Consider the following 17,279-nt stretch of genomic DNA (forward strand, 5'->3'; position numbering starts at 1 on the left):
GACACCTACTGATGCTGCAGCAAACAAAGTGCATTTGGGTAGTAAGTCAGATTGTTATTGTTACAAATAACAGTACAACTATGAAACATTAATATGTTTATGAGAGAATAAGAGTTGGATGGAATTGATTACAGAAAAACAACCTAATTTCAGGGTTTAGAAAGCAATTACTTAGATATTACTCTTGTGATTTGTTATGTCATCCAAATCCTTTGATTAGAATTTCTTATAATCACTCCCACCCCTTTACTGTATTACCAAAAGAAAATCTCCCATGAATGATAGCATCCTGCATTCAATCTGTCTTGGACTGCATGACTATTAGAGCAGAATTCCACTCTCTCTCCACCAGCCCCCCTCCCCCCCACCTAAATAACAGCAGATAGGTGAAATAAACTTGCAACATTGATATGCTATGTTGATAACTGCAGCTGTACAAATATATGTCTATGAAAGAGTGAAGCTTATGGGGACACGTGTAGCACAACGAGAAAATAAATCTAGCGAACACTTGTGGGGTTATTTTTAGAATATAACTGACCAGAATTGAATAATGTAAATTATCAATTGGTTTTTGGTCTAATGCTCAACAGTTTCATTTTTAAAAGTATTAAATTGTTTTAAACAGTTATAATTACTGAATCTCAAAAGAACCACAAATTCAAGGGATTCAAACAATATACTTGATATGAGAATAAGTATAAAAGAGTAACTGTTTATGTAAGTGTCAGTAAATATTATAAATGACCAGATAATGAACTCATCAGAAATACTTCTATTGTTTGAGAACTTCAAAATCCTCCAAAATCATATCTGTTAACATTATCACATTTTTTTTCTGTCTGATCAGTTACATTGGTGTTACACAAACTCTAATGAGCAAATAAAAACAGAAAATGCTGGAAATACTCAGGCAGGTATTATACTCAGCAAGTCAGGCAGCATCCGTGGAGAAAGAAACAAAGTTAACGTTTCAGGTCGATGACCTATCGTCAGAACTGGAAGAAGTTAAAGATTTAACAGTTTTTAAGCAAATACTTAGCCAGGGAAAGGAGGGGGGAGGGGAGAAGGAAAGAACAAAAGGGAAGGTCTGTGAAAGGGTGGAGGGCAAGAGTAATTAAATGACAAATGGGATGATGGTGCAAGGCAGTGAGGGTGGTAATGGGACAAGTAAAGAAACAAAAGATGGGTCTAGAGGAGCTGTAAATGGCAACATCAGAACCAAAACCAGCACCTGCTGACTGAAAAAATGGGAGCAGTGGTTATGATCTGAAGTTATTGATAAAGAGGAGGTACTAGAAAGGCTGGCTATGGTTAAAGTAGATAAGTCATCTGGTCTGGATCCTAGGTTGCTGAGGGAAGTAAGGGTGGAAATTGCAGAAGTGCTGGCCGTAATCTTCCAATCCTCCTTAGATACGGGGGTGGTGCCAGAGGACTGGAGAATTGCAAATGTTACACCCTTGTTTAAAAAAGGGTGTAAGGATAAACCCGGCAACTACAGGCCAGTCAATTTAACCTCGGTGGTGGGGAAGCTTTTAGAAACAATAATCTGGGACAAAATTAATAGTCACTTGGACAAGTGTAGATTAATAAAGGAAAGCCAGCGCGGATTTGTTAAAGGCAAATTGTGTTTAACTAATCTGATTGAGTTTTTTTGATGAGGTAACATAGAGGGTGGATGAAGGCAATGCGGTTAATGTTGTGTATATGGACTTCCAAAAGGCTTTTGATGAAGTGCCACATGATAGGCTTGTCAGCAAAATTGAAGCCCATGGAATAAAAGGGGCAATGGCAGCATGGATACGAAATTGGCTAAGTGACAGGAAACAGAGAGTAGTGGTGAACGGTTGTTTCTCGGACTGGAGGAAGGTATACAGTGGTGTTCCCCAGGGGTCGGTACTAGGACCACTGCTTCTTTGATGTATATTAATAACTTGGACTTGGGTGTACAGGGCACAATTTCAAAATTTGCAGATGACACAAAACTTGGAAGTGTACTAAACAGTGAGGAGGATAGTAATAGACTTCAAGAGGACATAGACAGGCTGGTGGAATGGGCAGACACATGGCAGATGAAATTTAATGCAGAGAAATGCGAAGTGATACATTTCGGTAAGAAGAACGAGGAGAGGCAATATAAACTAAATGGTACAATTCTAAAGGGGGTGCAGGAACAGAGAGACCTGGGGTATGTGTGCATAAATCTTTGAAGATGGCAGGACAGGTTTTAGAAAGTGGTTAAAAAAGCATACGGGATCCTAGGCTTTATAAATAGAGGCATAGAGTACAAAAGCAAGGAAGTTATGTTGAACCTTTAAAAAACACTGGTTCAGCCACAACTGGAGTACTGTGTCCAATTCTGGGCACCGCACATTAGGAAGGGTGTGAAGACCTTAGAGAAGGTGCAGAAAAGATTTAATAGAATGGTTCCAAGGATGAGAGACTTCAGTTATGTTGATAGACTGGAGAAGCTGGGGTTGTTCTCCTCAATTTTCAGTTAATCAGAGAGAGCCAGCATGGATTTGTGAAAGGTAGGTCGTGCCTGACAAACAACATTGAATTTTTTGAAGAGGTGACTAAAGTAGTGGACAGGGGAATGTCAATGGATGTTATTTATATGGACTTCCAAAAGGCATTTGATAAAGTCCCACTTAAGAGACCGTTAGCTAAGATAGAAGCCAATGGAATCGAGGGAAAAGTACTGACTTGGTTAGGAAGTTGGTTGAGCGAAAGGCGACAGAGAGTAGGGACTCACATTGGCAGGATGTGACTAGTGGAGTCCCGCAGGGATCTGTTTTGGGGCCTCAATTATTCACAATATTTATTAACGGCTTAGATGAAGGCATAGAAAGTCTCATATCTAAGTTTGCCGATGACACAAAGATTGGTGGCATTGTAAGCAGTGTAGATGAAAACATAAAATTACAAAGGGATATTGATAGATTAGGTGAATGGGCAAAACTGTGGCAAATGGAATTCAATGTAGGCAAATGTGAGGTCATCCACTTTGGATCAAAAAAGGATAGAACAGGGTACGTTTTAAATGGTAAAAAGTTAAAAACAGTGGATGTCCAAAGGGACTTAGGGGTTCAGGTACATAGATCATTGAAGTGTCATGAACAGGTGCAGAAAATAATCAATACGGCTAATGGAATGCTGGCCTTTATATCTAGAGGACTGGAGTACAAGGGGGCAGAAGTTATGCTGCAGCTATACAAAACCCTGGGTAGACCGCACCTGGAGTATTGTGAGCAGTTCTGGGCACCGCACCTTCGGAAGGACATATTGGCCTTGGAGGGAGTGCAGCGTAGGTTTACTAGAATGATATCCGGACTTCAAGGGTTAAGGTATGAGGAGAGATTACACAAATTGGGGTTGTATTCTCTAGAGTTTAGAAGGTTATGGGGTGTTCTGATCGAAATTTATAAGATATTAAGGGGAACAGATAGAGCGGATAGAGAGAAACTATTTCTGCTGGTTGGGGATTCTAGGAGTAGGGGGCACAGTCTAAAAATTAGAGCCATATCTTTCAGGAGTGAGATTAGAAAACATTTCTATACACAAAGGGTGGTAGAAGTTTGGAACTCTCTTCCGCAAACAGCAATTGATACTAGCTCAATTGCTAAATTTAAATCTGAGATAGATAGCTTTTTGGCAACCAAAGTTATTAAGGGATATGGGCCAAAGGCAGGTATATGGAGTTAGATCACAGATCAGCCATGATCTTATCAAATGGCAGGGCAGGCTCGAGGGGCTGAATGGCCTACTCTTGTTCCTATATTCCTATGTTCCTAGAGCAAAGAAGGTTGAGAGGAGTTTTGATAGAAGTGTTCAAAATCATGAAGGGTTTAGATAAAGTAAATAAAGAGAAACTGTTCCCATTGGCGGAAGGTTCGAGAACCGGAGGACACACACTTAACGTGATTGGCAAAAGAACCAAAGGAGACATGAGCAAAAACTTTTTTACGCAGTGAGTAGTTATGATCTGGAATGAGCTGCCTGAAAGGGTGGTGGAAGCAGATTTAATCGTGGTTTTCAAAAAGGAATTGGATAAATATTTGAAGAGAAAAAATTTGCAGGGTTATGGGGAAAGAGCAGGGGGATGGCACTAACTGGATTGCTCTTACAAAGTGCTGGCACAGGCTCGATGGACCGAATGGCCTCCTTCTGTGCTGTAATGATTCTACGATTCTAAATTAATGTTGAGTCTGGAAGGTTGTAAAGTACCTAAAGGAAAGATGAGGTGCTGTTCCTCGAGCTTCAGTTGAGCTTCATTGGCACGGTGCAAGAGGCCGAGGTCAGAGTGGGAGTGGGACGAAGAATTAAAATGGCAAGTGACCAGCAGGTCAGGGTCACACTTGCGGACAGAGCGGAGATGTTCAGCAATCACCCAATTTGCGTTTGGTCTCCCCAGTGTAGAGGATACCGCATTGTGAGCAGCGAATACAGTATACTAAATTGAAAGAACTACAAGTAAACCGCTGTTTCACCTGGAAGGAGTGTTTGGGGCTCTGGATGGTGGAAAGGGAGGTGGTGAAAGGGCAGATGTTGCATCTCCTGTGTTCGCATGGGGAGGTGCCGTGGGAAAGAAACCGGGTGTTGGGGGTGATGGAAGAGTGGACCAGTATGTCGTGGAGGGAACAGTCCCTTCGGAATGCTGAAAGGAGAGGGGAAGGGAAGATATATTTGGTGGTGACATCGCACAGGAAGTGGCAGAAATGGTGGAGAATGATACGTTGAATGTGGAGGCTGGTGGGTGGAAGGTGAGAACAAGGAGGGCCCTATCATGGTTCTGGGAGGGAGGGGAAGGGGTAAGGGCAGAAGTGCGGGAAATGGGACGGACACTGTCAACTACAGTGGACAGGAATCCTCGGTTGAGGAAACCGAAGACCTATCGGAAGCACTGGTGTGGAAGGTGGCATCTGCTTTGCTGAATATCTCCGCTCAGTCCGCAAACCTGACCCTGAGCTTCCGGTCGCTTGCCATTTTAATTCTCTGTCCCACTCCTACTCCGACCTTTCTGTCCTCGGCCTCCGACACTGTTCCAATGAAGCTCAACAGAAGCTCGAGGAACAGCACCCCGTCTTTCGTTTAGGCACTTTACAACCTTCCGGACTCAACAGTGACCTCAGATCATAACCACTGCTCCCATTTTTTCAGTCAGCAGGTGCTGGTAATGGTTCTGCTGTTGCCATTCACAGCTCCTCTAGCCCCATTTTTTGTTTCTTTACTTGTCCCATTACCATCCTCCTTGCCTTGCACCATCGTCCCTTTTGTCATTTAATCACTCCTGCCCTCCACCCCATCACAGACCTTCCCTTTTGTTCTTTCCTCCCCTCCCCTTCCCTTCCCTTCCCTCCCCCCCCCTTCCCTGGCTCTGTACTTGCTTAAAAACTGTTAAATCTTTAACTTCCAGTTCTGACGATAGGTCATCGACCTGAAATGTTTCTTTCTCCACAGATGCTGCCTGACTCTTACTGAGTATTTCCAGCATTTTCTGTTTTTATTTCAGATTTCCAGCATCCGCAGTACTTTGCTTTTGATCTAATGCACAAATACTCGGCAGAAATTGCAGAGGGGGAAGAGCGACAAAAACAAAACCAGGATATGATAAATCTCCAAGGAGAATGAAATATCAGCAATAATGAGTCCAAGTGGATATTCTGCAGAACCTTTTCTTAACCGATCACTCAATGGCACCCAGTTGGTGCTATCTGAAATGGTTGCTCCTCTCCTCTCAGCAATGATCTTTTAGGTTCTACAAGTGCCAATGGCACTGCCATATTTGTCCCAAGTGGCCATTCTTTCTGTGTAAATGTTATCAAGCTATTTGACCATGGCTGATATCACAGCCAAAGGTGATCCTATACTCACTTGATACCCAATTCTTAAAAGGGCCATTTGAATAACAATCAGGAGTGGGAGTTCGGATAGACTTCATCCCTCTTCCTAACCCGGAGTGGCAGAGGGCAATTGTAGTGCCCTAATACTGTCGCAGCTGAGGTTAGCTAACTCACTAAAGAGCAGGGATTGAACCTTGGACCTTTCTGATTTATTTAACACAGTACATACCAAGCAGTGCATTTGCATTCTTAGCCGCCAAGGGAGATCTGTCTTAGCCACAGAGTTACCTTCTACTTTAAAAGTTGTAGTGCAGTGAATCGGATTCATTGACAATGGCTTACCTGCTCGCACACCTTCATAGAAATCATGGCCTCTCTGAAACAGATAAATTGCAAAGTATGAATTGCAAAATAAACTTTTGAATAATACAATGTTTTCTTGGTATCAAATTAAAACTTTATCTTTCTCCAACTCATCTTGCATTTATACAGAACAGCATCCCAAAGTTTCTGTACTGATAAATGTCTGTGGAAACGGTAGTGTCATTATGACAAAACAATCATGGTGTTAAGTGCACCTGCGTTTCATTCTAATATAGAATAATTTTTAACCCTCAAGACTATTAGTTTTATCATTACCTCAATTACCAGGATGCATTGCCTGCAAAGTAACATGTATTGCACTGTATAAAGAACACAAATATATCTTTGGCTATGTGCCTATGTTAATACGTTGCATTGATTCCTATAAAGATGTCTTGTTTTCTATTTAGTATGAAAACTGAACATCAACCATAAGCTTGTCAGACCCAATTGCAAATAAGCAGATTCTGTCTCCAGCATTTAATAATTACATTTAATCATTATGTGGCAGCTACTTACTGTGTCATACAATAAAACATCAACACAAATTATTGCTTAATTGTCCTTTCACAACAGAACCTGGTCTGCATCTCGGACATTATCTTACCATACAAGCTTGGCTAAGTCTGTACTCCATAACTAAAACTTCTGACAGGTTCTTTGTGGCTCCCTCTTTAAGCTGTTGAAAAGTTATCTTCATGGATGTGGGAGACATTTTCTTCAGTATCTATACAGAAAATTATAAATGCATGAAATGACTGGGTATCTGTTGAAATATGATTAAACCACTGAATATACAGTTTCCTTTTTTGGAGAAAATTACTTTATGCAAGGTATTAACAGTAAATAAATTTTAGCACAAATCTTTTTACATTATACTTCATATGAACAGGTTGTTTAGTTTGTGATTTTCCTCCCTAGCCTGAAGAAAGGCAAGATACTGGATAGCTACAAGTACCTGTGGAACCATTCCCATCCTAACGAGCCATTGTGATACATGCCATCTACAAATCTAGTGAGTGCCGGCAGCCTATTGGAGAACATCACAGTTGAGCCCCATCCTGTCCAGTAGGGGTCACTAGATAGTGACTAAGGGGGACCTTACCTGATTTTGCCCCTCCCTTGTCCACGATTGCTGAGGCCAATTGTAACACCCACCTCCACTCTGTCTGATATCACTTAACTACAGACCAAGGATCAAACCTGCGACATTACCAAACTACAGTGCATTTACTTACTAAGCCTTGGCGAAGCATGCACAGATTACTTATGCAGGTAACAGTACAACAATAACAACGTGCATTTATATAGAGCCTTTAATATAGTAAAATGTTCCAAGGCGCTTCACAGGAGCGTTATCATACAAAATCTGATTCCAAGCCACATAAGCAGATATTAGGACAGGTGAGTGAAAACTTGGTCAAAGAGGTAGGTTTTAAGGAGCGTCTTAAAGGAGGAAAGAGAGGCAGAGAGATGGAGAGCTTTAGGGAGGGAATTCTAGAGCTTAGGGAGAGAATTCCAGAGCTTAGGGTCTAGGCAGCCGAAGTGGAGCGATTAAAATCGGGGATGCCCAAGAGGCAAGAATTGGAGAAGCACAGAGATCTCGGAGGGTTGTAGGACTGGAGGAGGTTACAGAGATAGGGAGGGGTGAGGCCATGGAGGGATTTGAATACAAGGATGAGAATTTTAAAATCGAGGCATTCCCGGACCAGGAGCCGATGTAGGTCAGGGGTGATGGGTGAACACGACTTGGTGCGAGTTAGGATACGGGCAGCAGAGTTTTGTATGAGCTCAAGTTTTTGGAGGGTGGAAATGGGAGGCCAGCCAGGAGAGCATTGGAATTGTCAAGTCTAGGAGTAACAAAGGCATGGATGAGGGTTTCAGCAGCAGATGAGCTGAGGCGGGGTGGAGAACGGTGATGTTACGGAGATGGAAGTAGGCGATCTTGGTGATAGAGCAGATATATGTGGTCGGAAGCTCATCTCACGGTGGAACCTGACCTTGTTTTCAGATGATGTTGCCGAGGGACAGCATGTAGATGAGAAATAGGAGGAGGCCAAGGATAGATCCTTGGGGGACTCGAGAGATAATATTTAGTTGGAAGAAATTTCTGCTCATCCAATGCTTAATTAGGAAACAACCTCTTTGTTTTGGAGTTGAACAAAGAGAGGCTTTTTGTTTACAAGAAATGTTGTCAGTCAGTATTCCAGTTAAAATTCAAACCACTTCAAAGAATGACTTCAACAGCCTTTTGCTAGTTTTGTAATGCATGGGTGCTGATGACAGCATTAGAGTCACTGGTTTAGAGAGGTTACTATGTTCCGAAGTGTGAGGAACCTTAATTATCATCATCAATAAAGTTAGAGGTTAAATTCTTAAGGAGACTGAGTCGCCAATCCTGTTTCTGAATTTGGGTTTCAGTTTTCAGTGGCTTCACCCTGGTTTTACTGTAGACTTTCTGAAGCTGGACTCCACAGTGACTGGAGAAAACACAGATGGCAGTTTGCCTGTTGAGTACATATAATTGCTGTTTGTATCTCTACATGTCTGAGCAATGACACAATGTCCAGTTCAGGAAAGTCACCACATCCTGCTAGCACAGAGATGCGGGGGCTGCTGGCAAGAGTATTTTTTTTTTAATTTCTCAGAAAGTGGGAAACACTGACTAGATCACATTTATTGCCTAGCCCTAGTTGCCCCGACTGGATGGTGGTAGGCCAAGTGATTATCTGTGAACTGAGCTCCTTGTGCGGACTAGAATCACATGTAGGCCAGACTGGGTATGGGTGGCAGGTTCCCTTCCCTGAAGAACATTAGTGAACCAGTTGGATCTTTATAATAATCCAGCATCTTTCACGGTTATTTTTCTGGTGCTAGCCCACAAATCATCAGATTTATTGAATTTAGTGTCACAACTTGGCATTTAAACTAATGAACTTTGGGTTGCTAGTCCACTACAATAATCACCACAGCATGCTGGCTAGAATCATTTGTTAATTGAGGAATACTGTAGATTCCAAGCCAATAGCTATTTTTTTCATAAATACTTAAAAATATAGGGTCGGGGGCAGATGATGATTTTATAGAAGGCCGAGTTTGGTCACAGACATATAGGATTATGTGCTGGCATCACCATCATTTACTGCATAAAGTTACAGTATAAAGCTTTAAGTGCACCATTAAGATGTTGATACCATTATATTATCAATCTTTTATTGAGAGATGATACACAGACATCCATTAGGAGTAGGTCCTGTTAGTGGAGACATTGGGATCGGTTTTGAATGGGTTGCGGAATGGCAGCTGGGGGCGGTGGCGGGGTCAATGGGTGCGCGGGTAACCTGATTAATAAAATCCTACTGTTTTCCACGCGATCGCAAGTTAATTGGTGGCCCTTTACATGGCTTCTGGGTTTGCCGTCCGAAAGCTGCGCAGTGGGCGGATTGCGCACCCGCATGACAGGCTGTCAGCTGGAGCGGCTCTATTTAAAGGGCCATTGCTCCAAAGGCTTTTGCTGCAGCAAACACCAAAAAACACACAATATGGAGCAGTGCAGGGCCCAGGCTGCTCCGAGATTTAGTAATGCCTCTCTGAAGCAGCTACAGGACGGGGTGAGGAGGAGGAGGGAAGTCTTTTATCCCACAGACGGGAGGAAGTGCCCTGCCTCTGCCATCAAGAAGGCCTGGCTCGAGGTGACAGAGGAGGTCACCAGCAGCAGCAACATCTCCCGCACCTGGATCCAGTGCAGGAAGTGTTTCAATGTCCTAACTAGGTCAGCCAAAGTGAGTACACTTACTCATTCTCCTGCACTCCATCTTCCACATCACCCCACCAATCCCCCACCCAAATCATTCTGCGCTGCCAACACTACTCCATCACATCACTCCTCACACCCACTTAAGGTTCATCCTCAACTTACCTTCACTTCCTCAGCACTTCCTCACCTCTCCATTAGTCACCCCACCACTACCACTCACCCCAATCCTCATCCAATATGATGGCTCTGTCTCATACTCACCCTCTGGTGCATCTCTTCCACGGTCAGCCGTACCCAAAGTAAAGCATTCCTTGGCTGACCATTTCACCATCATTCACTCACACGTCTGTACTTTCCCCCCTTCTAGAAGAGAGCTCAGAATGCACGCGGGAGGGCGAGGACTGGAGAGGGGCCACAACAAATAGTGGTCCTCACAGACGCAGAGCAGGAGACCCTACAGGTCAGCTGCACCCTCGAGTGCCTGTCCATTGGGGATGCCGAGACTGGCAGCCCACAAACGTCTGGTGACACAACTTTAACATTCATCACACACATGAATTGATCTTAAGAATGCTTGGCATGTTGAACACCTCAGTATGCTCATCGCAACTTGACACATCTGTGATGATGCTTAATGTTGCCTTCTGTTCTCTTACAGGGCCTTCAACGACCGTAGTGACGGCAGAGGATGATTCCTCAGAGGAGCTCACGGCCTCTGAGGGTGCACCGTCACATCTTAGCGAGCCATTCACCAGCGCAGATACTCACACCTCGGTGGGTCCTAGTAGTCAGTTAGTTGGGTTGGCACCTGGTGAGTCACCACACACAAGTGAGCACGAGCAGACTCTGGTGGCAGGGGCAGCTGTGGAGAGTCCACGTTGGTGGGAGCACTCCTCTCCAGGCTCTGTTTAGCTGGACGCAGATGCTGAATCCCTGGGGCCATCCTTTATAAAGGAGAATGATCGAGGGACAGCAACACATTTGCGAGGTACTAGAACAGGTGCCAAACGCGCTCTCCACAATAGCACAAAGGATGGAGGAGTCCAACTCCTGCATGAGTGGAATGGTGGCACAGATACAGGGGAGAATCTCTGAGATAGTGTCACAGGGACGTGAGCAACTGTCTGAGATAGTGTCGCACGTAATTGCGGAAATGTCTGAGATAGTGTCGCACGTAATTGCGGGAATGTCTGAGATAGTGTTGCAGGTAAGTGCGGGAATGTCTGCAATGGAGAGAAGGCTAGCCTCCGTTGAATTTCAAGCACGGCTCATGAATGAGTCCATTCAGGTCCTGACAACGGCCGTTCGGACTCAGGGTGAACAATATTCTGCCGCCTTAAACAGGCAGACAGATACTTTACAACAGGCCCTCCAAGGCATCACACATGCCCTCCAAACTGTTGTCCAGCAGGGTGGTAGGAGTGGAGTGGGTCTGGCCCAGGAGAGGGTGATGGCGAAAGGGGACGTGGAAGTCGTGATGCCACTCAAAGCGCTTCCTCGTCTCACCTGTTGCCCTCCTCTCAACCAGTACCCACAATGCTGCCTCCTCTCCAGGTGGCCGAGTCTGCCCCTGCACAGGTGCAGGTGGAGCAGTCTTTGGAGGGGCCCTCACGGGCTCCAAAACCCAGGGGGCATAGGCCGAAAGCATCTAAGCAGTCAGGGGATGAACATGAGCAACCTGCCACGGCCTCTGCTGCAGCCACAGGGCATGCACCACGTAGAAGTATGAGGAAGAGAAAGGCTAAGGATTTGTGATCACGAAGGGTATGCATAAGGATGTCTGACAGACTGTCATGTTTTTCACTTATATCTGTTTTTTGTTACATTCACATTAAATGTTATCATTCTCACCAATACTGCCACATCTTGCCCATTCTTGAGTAGCTTTTGTGATAGGGCCCTATCCTGAGGTTCACCATGAATGGCGACACTTGATGCCACCCATTGGGTCACTTTACAATGGGTGTATGTGTAGTTGTAGAACTGATTTGTGCAGGGAGGGGGGAGCAAGGGGGCTGGTGTGGGTGCTGGTCTTTCCAGGTGGTGTGAGGACTGGACTCTTCACACTTTTTGATGTTCGGAGAACCATTCACATAGAAACATAGAAAATAGGAGCAAGAGTAGGCCATTCGGCCCTTTGGGCCTGCTCCGCCATTCAAAATGATTATGGCTGATCGTCTAACTCAGTACCCTGTTCCCACTTTTCCCCCGTATCCCTTTAGCATTAAGAAATATATCTATCTCCTTCTTGAATACATCTAATGACTTGGCCTCCACTGCCTTCTGTGGTAGAGAATTCCACAGGTTCGCCACCCTCTGAGTGAAGAAATTTCTCCTCATCTTGGTTCTAAATGGCACACCCCGTATCCTGAGACTGTGACCCCTGGTTCTGGACTCCCCAGCCATCGAGAACATCCTCCCTGCATCTAGTCTGTCTGGTCCTGTTAGAATTTTATGTGTTCCGATGAAATCACCTCTCATTCTTCTAAACTCTAGTGAATATAGGCCTAGTCAACACAATCTCTCCTCATACGTCAGTCCTGCCATCCCAGGAATTAGTCTGGTAAACCTTTGTTGCACTCCCTCCATGGCAAGGACATTCTTCCTTAGATAAGGAGACCAAAACTGCACACTATACTCCAGGTGTGGTCTCACCAAAGCCCTGTATAACTGCAGTAAGACATCCCTGCTCCTGTACTCAAATCCTCTTGCAATGAAGGCCAACATACCATTCGCCTTCCTAACTGCTTGCTGCACCTGAATGCTCGCTTTCAGCGACCGGTGTACAAGGACACCCAGGTCTCATTGCACCTCCCCTTTTCCCAATCTATCACCATTCAGATAATAATCTGCCTTTCTGTTTTTACAACTAAAGTGGATAACCTCACATTTATCCATGTTATACTGCATCTGCCATGTTCTTGCCCACTCACCCAACTTGTCTAAATCACATTGGAGCCTCTTTGCATCCTCCTCACAGCTCACATTCTACCCCAGCTTTGTGTCATCTGCAAACTTGGAAATGTTACATTTAGTTCCCTCATCCAAATTATTAATATATATTGTGAATAGCTGGGGCCCAAGCACTGATCCCTGCGGTACCCCACTAGTCACTGCCTGCCACCCGGAAAAAGACCCATTTATTCCTACTCTCTGTTTCCTGTCTGTCAACCAATTCTCAATCCATGCCAGTATATTCCCCCCAATCCCACGTGCTTTAATTTTGCACACTAACCTCTTGTGTGGGACCTTATCAAAAGCCTTCTGAAAATCCAAATACACCACATCCACTGGTTCTCCCCTACCTATTTTACTAGTCACATCCTCAAAAAACTCCAGTAGATTTGTTAAGCATGATTTCCCTTTCATAAACCCATGGTGACTTTGTCCAATCCCGTTAATGCCCTCCAAGTGTTCTGTTATCACATCTTTTATAATAGACTCTAGCATTTTCCCCACTACTGATGTTAGTATGCATAGGTGCAGGTGAAGCATATGAGTGACTCCCTGGCCTCACGAGCAGCCAGGTGTTCTGCCCATGGGTTCATCCTACTCCGCCTCCTCCTCCTCCTCCTCCTCAATGTGGATGGCAGATGTGGATGGGGCCTCCTCAAGCGGCACCCCTCTCTATTGCACCATGTTGTGCAGGGCACAATGCACGACCATAATGCATCCCACACTGTCTGGTGCGTATTGAAGCACTCCCCCAGAACAATCAAGGCACCTAATCGCATCCTAAGCAGCCCTATAACATGCTCAATTATAGACCTGGTGGCGATGTGGCTGTTGTTGTATAGACGCTGTTGCTCGGTGATGGGGTTCCTCAGAAGTGTCATGAGCCACGTGTGCAGAGGGTATCCCTTGTCTCCGAGGAGCCAGCCCTTAAGGGTGTTCAGTGTGTGGAAGAGGCCCGGGATGTTGGATTCCCTCAGAATGAAGGAATCGTGGCAGCTGCCAGGGAATCTGGCGCACACGTGAAGGAATCTTTTGCGGTGGTCACAAATGAGCTGAGTGTTGATGGAGTGATAGCCCTTTCTCTTGATAAATAGTCCTGGCTTGAGTGAAGGAGCTCGTAATGCTATATGGGTGCAATCAATTGCGCCCTGTACCCGTGGGAAGCCAGTCACAGAGTGGAATCCCACTACCCTCTTCGTTTGGCTGAGGTTGACCATGTGGAAGTTGACGCACTAGGAGGCTCTGCAAAACAAGCCATCGGTGACCTGCCTTATGCACTTGTGTGCAGATGACTGAGAGACCCCGGCGATGTCCCCGGTGGCACCTTGGAATGATCCGGAGGTGAAGAAGTTGAGCTGGGAGCTGCTCGGCATGAAGGAGGCTGCAGATGTCTTCAACCACCTGGCGACTCACTCTCAGCCTCCGTATGCACTGTACCTGAGAGAGGTCCGGGAAGCTGAGCCTCAGTCTGTAGACCTTGTGGCGAGGGTAGTCCCTCCTGCGACGGCGCTCTCTCTTTTGTTGCCCTCTGTGCTCTTGTGCAGGTCCCTGTGACGCACCAATGTGTTGTGAAGCTCCAAGTGGCGGAAGTACACGCTGTCCCTGGTGAGGCTGGTGAATGGATGTAGTGGTGAATGCAGCCATAGCGCCCTCCATCCTGATGGTGTCAGTTTAAGGAAGTCCAAAAAGTTGGTAAATATGTGCGAACAGAAGAATTCCGAGTGTAAACCGAGAATTTTCAGTCAAAACACAAGGATCTCCCAGCCAAAAGTTTGTCTGAGAGAACTGAGTGCCCTGCTGCAATAACTCACCTTTTATCCCATTTGTCCAACTGGCTGCTGCCTGAAACATGTTGTGTTTCCCACTGCACGGGAAACACGCTGAGGTTGAATTGAAATCGCACCCCTGCCTCTATCTCCACAAAATTAACGACTTCAACAAGATTAACGATGTTAATAAATGGTTTATGTATCATGCCGCCGGCTTTAATTGCGGATTCGTGAAGCGCGCACACACAGGTGCGTCTGTGGCAACCCCAGAAGTCGGCGGCTGGCTTCCGAACCCACTCGGGATTTTCACCATTTTCGTAGCCCTCCCCCGCCCCCAACGGACCCGCAATTGATTTCAAAATTGAGCCCATTGTGTATCACAATGCTCAGTCATCCTATTACCTCTGACTATGCAATTGGATCATTAAATGAGCATGTTATTTTGGCAGCACATCAGGCAATTTATATTGTGCTGCTTTGGAACTGGTCCGAAGCCGAACTACTTTGGAAAGGATTTCCTTTACAGTGGACCAATCTAGAGCATAAATATAAGGTGCTGTTGATGTGCACTAAAATCAGACTAGTAGCAAGTACAGGTTTGCTCCAGCCTCTAATGGGGTATATTGATCACTAATCCAGGAGTTTCAGTGATATCTCCTCAACTGAACTTTAAATCAGCCATCTCAGAGTCAGATTCACTTCCTTCCCCAATGGCCTCATCAAATTTCCTGGCAAACTCCCATGAAACTAAAATATTGTAATGCATTGGCTTATAGAACCAACATTAACCCCTGCCCCTCTGTTTGTAATTTTAAGCTGTACTTTGTAAAGAAATATAGTCAACTAACATATAGGAGTAAGTTCATTTTTACATTCAAACCTTATTCTGTACTATTTGTGCTACCAAATGTTATACTAAAGAAAAAAAATTCAGTTCAAGGAATAGGTTAACATTTTTACCATGTCTATTAGTGTCAGCTTGGCTCAGATTGTAGCACTCTCACTTGAGTCAGAAGGTTCAAGCCCCACTACAAACTTCAGTACACAACCTAGGCTGACATTTCAGTACAGTACTGAGGCTATGCTGCATTATCATAAGTTCTGTCTTTTGGCCGGGATGTTAAATCAAAGCCTCATCTGCTCTCTCAGGTAGACATAAAAGATCCAATGGCACTATTCAAAGAAAAGCAGTGAGTTCTCCCAATGTCCTGGTCAACATTTTGCTCTCAACCAGCACCATCTAAAACAGATTATCTGCTCATTAATTCATCTGCTGTTTGTGAAACCTTACTGTACACAAGTTAGCTGCCATGTTTGCCTACATAACAAAAGTGACTACACTTCAAAAGTAGTCAATTGATTTCTAACGCACTTGGGATCTTCTTTCTTTATTAGTTACAACAGTGCAAGGTGACTTCTTCACGATAACAGTGCCTTAGTACAACCATCATCTTTGTGATGACACATTTCAATCATATGACAAATAGTCACTGTTAAATACTAACCAACTCGGTCACTTCATTCCTTATGAAATGTCTCCGATAAGGTGTAGTTGTGGCAAAAATAAACTCAATCTCTTTGAGCCATATGCCAATATAGATTGCATCAAAAATAAACTAAACTAAAAGGCACAGGCCACATGTGGTCATGAGAAGAAATATAGAGATGGTCCTAATGCTGTACTATTATGTTTAAGTAACTAATAAATGAAATTGAAAGCATAAACCCAAATAACTAAAAAGAAGTATTCCTTACTAACTCCATTATTCACTTAAGAATCTTTTTGCTCCCAGAATCAATAATGGTACACTTATCTATATAATCAGAATTAGTGCAGTAAATCACTAACTCATTGATTATTAATGACTTGACAGTCATCTGAAATCATTTCCTTCGCTCTTGCAAACTTTGATCCTGACCAGGCACATTTTCTTGCTCATTTGACTAACTTTATCTATGTTGTTTGCTCTGCTTCCTTTCTGTGCCTCACCAAAGCTCCACATAGGCTTGACTTCATTCAATGGGCTCGATATTAACACTGAGATGGGATCAGAATGGGGGAGTGGGGGGGGCGGCGATAGCGGGCAACAAATGCGCAACATCATGGGATGCATGGGAATGTCCGATTTCCACAGGGATGCCTCATTGTCATTTTACTTCCGGGTTTTGTGTCTCACTGTGTGTGAGCGGGTGTGATATGGCCCCGCATGATATGATTTCGCCTCGACTATTTAAAGGACCAGTTCAGGGATGCAATGGTGGGGGAGGTTTGGAGTCTTGTGTATTTTCTTTAGTTAAGTAAAAGCAGAATAATGGAAGCAAGGAGGGCAAAGGCTGCGCTCAGGTTCAACAAGGCGTCCCTGGATGTACTACTGGGTACAGTAAGGGTGAGGAAGAAAGTCTTGTTTCCCAGCAGTGGGAAAAAGAAACCTGCAGCCACAACAAAGAAGACATGGCTGGAGATGGCCCAAGAGGTGAGCAGTGGGAGTGTAATTATGAGGAACTGGATCCAGTGCTGGAAACGTTTTAATGACCTAACCAGATCAGGAAAGGTGAACAAAGTTGCAGATTCACCTGCATCCTGTAGTGCAG

The 17,279-nt window shown here is 44.5% G+C and overlaps 1 protein-coding gene across 2 annotated transcripts in view; it reads right to left on the reverse strand.

The window, feature by feature from the left end:
- The window catches only part of hibch (3-hydroxyisobutyryl-CoA hydrolase), a 140,442-nt gene that overhangs the window by 1,755 nt on the left and 121,408 nt on the right, over positions 1-17,279 (reverse strand). For both annotated transcript variants that reach the window (XM_067987736.1, XM_067987737.1), the window contains 2 exons: positions 6,814-6,933; positions 6,186-6,219 (listed from right to left, as the gene is read on the reverse strand). In XM_067987736.1, coding sequence (XP_067843837.1) covers positions 6,186-6,219; positions 6,814-6,933 — 154 coding nt within the window. The remainder of the gene's footprint in view (positions 1-6,185; positions 6,220-6,813; positions 6,934-17,279) is intronic.

This window comes from Heptranchias perlo, chromosome 7, assembly GCF_035084215.1.
Source record: "Heptranchias perlo isolate sHepPer1 chromosome 7, sHepPer1.hap1, whole genome shotgun sequence".
Lineage (NCBI taxonomy): Eukaryota > Metazoa > Chordata > Chondrichthyes > Hexanchiformes > Hexanchidae > Heptranchias > Heptranchias perlo.